Source organism: Humulus lupulus, chromosome 8 (genome assembly GCF_963169125.1).
Source record: "Humulus lupulus chromosome 8, drHumLupu1.1, whole genome shotgun sequence".
Lineage (NCBI taxonomy): Eukaryota > Viridiplantae > Streptophyta > Magnoliopsida > Rosales > Cannabaceae > Humulus > Humulus lupulus.
The window spans coordinates 91155956-91159677 of NC_084800.1; the positions used below are offsets into that span (position 1 = coordinate 91155956).

Consider the following 3722-nt stretch of genomic DNA (forward strand, 5'->3'; position numbering starts at 1 on the left):
TAAAAGGCTCAGGTTACTGAAACATCACATGGCTTAGGGTGCAGAGCCCCATAGAGTGACTCATTAGTCACCTATCCATAGAGTGACTCATTTGTCACCTATCTAGAGAGACTTATTAGTCATCTACCCAGAATAACTTATTAGTCACCACCTGATTAGGGCTGCAAGCCCCAGAATGATATATTTATATTGTATACATGCAGTAATAAGTTTTCTTCTTGAGTCTTGGCTCACGGGTGCTATGTGGTGCAAGTAAAGGGAAAGAATAGCTCACCCAGCCTTGAGTGGAGAGCTTAGGTGGCGATGTGTACATATGCGGCCACTTGCCCACCACAGCCAAGGTGTTTCTCAGAGGAACTAGGGTTTAACCCTATTTTTTTCGCTTAGGTCAACAGGTTGTAACTTTTATACTGTAATGACCATTTTGGCTTGTAAATAACTTTGTAAACACTTTTATGGTTCCATGTATAGTTTAATGTTTTAAATAAAATATATCCATTCCATTTGACTGAGATTTTCACCCTGGCCTATTAATAACACCTAGATGCATGTTTATAACCTAATGACTCGTTTAGTGAGTTAAGCACTATTTAAAGTACACAGTATGACGGTCTTGGGCTATCCAGGGCATTACATAACTAGGGACAGTAGCTCGAACAAACAAGGAATGATCTGCCTTTGCTAAAACAAAACCAAGACGAACCAAGGCAGTAAAAAGTTTGTCATACCATGCTCTTGGAGCTTGTTTGAGACCATAAAGTGCTTGTGAAGTTTGCAAACGTTAGTGGGATAAGTAGAGTATACAAAACTTGAAGGTTGTCACATATAAATGTCCTCATGCAGATTACCGTTAAGGAATGCGTTTTTAACATATAGGTGCCTTATCGTCCATCCTTTTGTAACATCAATGGTAAGAACTACTCAAATGGCCACTGGCATAACAACTGGACTAAAAGTCTCATTATAATCAAAGCCAGTTTGTTGTTGAAAGCCCTTTGCAAGAAGACGAGCTTTGTACCGAGCAATAGTCTCATTTGTGTTCTCCTTTACTCTGTAAACCCACTTGTAACCTATAGGTACTTGGTCAAAGGGTAAGTCAACTAAAGACCAAGTTTTATTCTTCTTAAGAGCGTGAAACTCAGATTGCATAGCACTTGACCACTGCTGACTTTTGAGAGCATTTATGACAAAAGAAAGTTCAATAGACGCCATGAGAACTTTGGGCTTTCTAATCCCAAACTTAGCTCTTGTCTGCATCAGATGAACATTAAGCATTGCAGAAACAATGTTATGAGCAATAGGCAAATCAAGAGATGAAGTAGGTTGCAAATCATTTGAACCAGCTTCTTGACTCAATAAGGGTGGGACAACTGACATATGGGAAGAGGAAGGTGGTGGTGGTGGTGGTGGTGGTGGTGGTGGTGGTGGTTGTGGTGGTGGTGGTGGTGGTGGCATAGATGGTAATGAAGAGGAGGGTAATGATGGTGATGATAATGGAGTAAGAGGAGTAAAACGAAGAGGTGACAGAACAAGTGGACTTGCTGAGACAGAGAACAAATTTGAGGTAGACATTGGAGAACACTTTTGAGACAAATCAGAGAAAGGGAAGACAAACTCATCAAATAAGACATCCCTTGAAATATACACTCTTCCTTCCTTAGACAAACACTTATACCCTTTGTGAGATAGACTATACCCAAGGTACACACAAGGTTCAGACCTATACTGGAGCTTGACACGGTTATAAGGCCTCAAATTTGGGTAACATAAACAACCAAAAACTCTGAGCATATTGTAATCAGGTTTGGTATTAAACAAAACTTCTAATGGTGAGAGGTGTTGCAAAATGAGAGTATGCATTCTATTTATCAGGAAAACAGTTGTGTGAAAGGCCTCATCCCAATATTTGAGTGGCAAAGAAGCTTAGGCAAGTAAGGTGAGGCCACTCTCAACAATATGGCGATGTTTGCGTTCAGCAATGCCATTTTTCTCATGAGTGTGTGGATAAGACACTCTATGAACTATACCAATAGACTCAACAAGGCTAGTGAAATCTTGGTATTCACCTCCCCTATCAGTTTGAATGGATTTAATTTTATAGCCTAGCTGAAGCTCAACTTCAGTTTTGAAGTTGGTAAAAGTTGGCAAAGCTTCACTCTTTGTTCGAAGCAAATACACCCAAGTGTGTCGAGAATAAGCATCAACAAAACTGATATAATACTTACAACCACTTGAGGATATAGTAGGGGTAGGGCCCCATAGATCCGAATGCAAAAGTTGTAAGGGTTCGGTATAGACAGTAGTTGAGTTAGGAAAAGGAAGCTTATGGTGTTTGCCAAGACAACAAGCTGCACACAAATCAGGAGTAGTTTTATTGCTAACATGAATATTACAATAGGAGAGAGCACATTTTACAACTCTAGCAGTAGGATGGCCAAGCCTATTGTGCCACAAAGAAAAAATAGAGTTTGGTACAGACTTATTTTGGGTGAAAAACACTTGGGCACCATCAGTAGTGCACCGGGACAAATAGGAGAAATCTGAGGGAGGAGAGAATAGAGATCTTAACTTAGTAGAATCAAACTTGTAGAGCCCTTTTTCAAGCTTCCCAACTAGTAAAATCATCTGAGTAACCTAATCCTTAACACGGCAATGAAAAGGGTGAAACTAAAAAAAGACATTGTTATCTTGAGCAAACTTTGAAACACTTAAGAGGTTTTTAGTAACGTCAAGCACATGAAGCAAATTATTTAAGACAAGATGCTTGGAATGAAAAGGGGAAAGAAAAGAAGACTGGCCAAAATTTTGAATTTGCAAACATGTATTGTTTCCCATGTATATTTGCTCTTGTCCGTTCTATTCAGCCCTTGTGGTCAAATTGGATGCCTCAGAGGTAAGGTGATGAGTCGCACCAAAGTCAGGATACCAGCTTTGATCAGTCACAGTTTCAGGTGTATCATACATAATGTTCATCTTGGCAACAATAGTAGTACCAGAGAAAGGCTGAAACGATTCAGGACCACTAAAAGACTTATCAAACCTATAAAATCATTGTTTGACTTTGTGACACAGCTGGCACTGTGGGTGTTGTCCCCACACACTGTATTATCCATGTCCAGCTGAGGGTCCACCTCTTAGACCTGAGTATTGACCATGGTTGAACCTAGGGCTACCACCACATCAGTGAGACAAAGAAGATTGTCCACTAGGTCCAACATAATATGGATCGGCACCTCTAGAGAAATTACCTCTTGATATGCCATAGTTAGGACTTGAGGACCTTGGATGAGGAACTCCATGAGATGAAAGAGGAAATATGGACTGTGAGAGATTTGCTTCTCCTTTGGAAATGTCCAATTCCTTCACACTTTTCTCCAGACGAATAGCTTGAGCCATGAGAAGAGCCTCAATCTCAACAACTGAATATGCATCAGTTCTGGTGTTGACGGAGGTGATGAAGACATTATACTCAGTGGACAAGCCGTTGAAGATTGCTTCAATATGATCTTGAAGAGACCGATTGTGGCTAAACGATTAACGAGACCTTTGATTTTCAGCAAATGATCATTCAAAGATCCAGCGAGTTTGGTGTTCCGAAGTTGCGTTTTGAATTGGCCAACATGAGCACGATTTTGAGATGTGTAGTATTTGCTCAAAGTGCCTCAGATCTGAGCAGCAATGTCACAACCGATCATTCGATTGGTTGTGTTTTCAGACATTGA

General features: G+C 40.3%; 1 protein-coding gene across 1 annotated transcript; it reads right to left on the reverse strand.

Moving 5' to 3' along the window:
• Window positions 1–921: 921 nt before the first annotated feature.
• On the reverse strand, window positions 922–1377 carry LOC133795806 (uncharacterized mitochondrial protein AtMg00820-like). Its single transcript, XM_062233264.1, has one exon. It carries the CDS (start codon window positions 1375–1377, stop codon window positions 922–924), a length of 456 nt encoding a protein of 151 aa, XP_062089248.1.
• Window positions 1378–3722: the final 2345 nt, after the last annotated feature.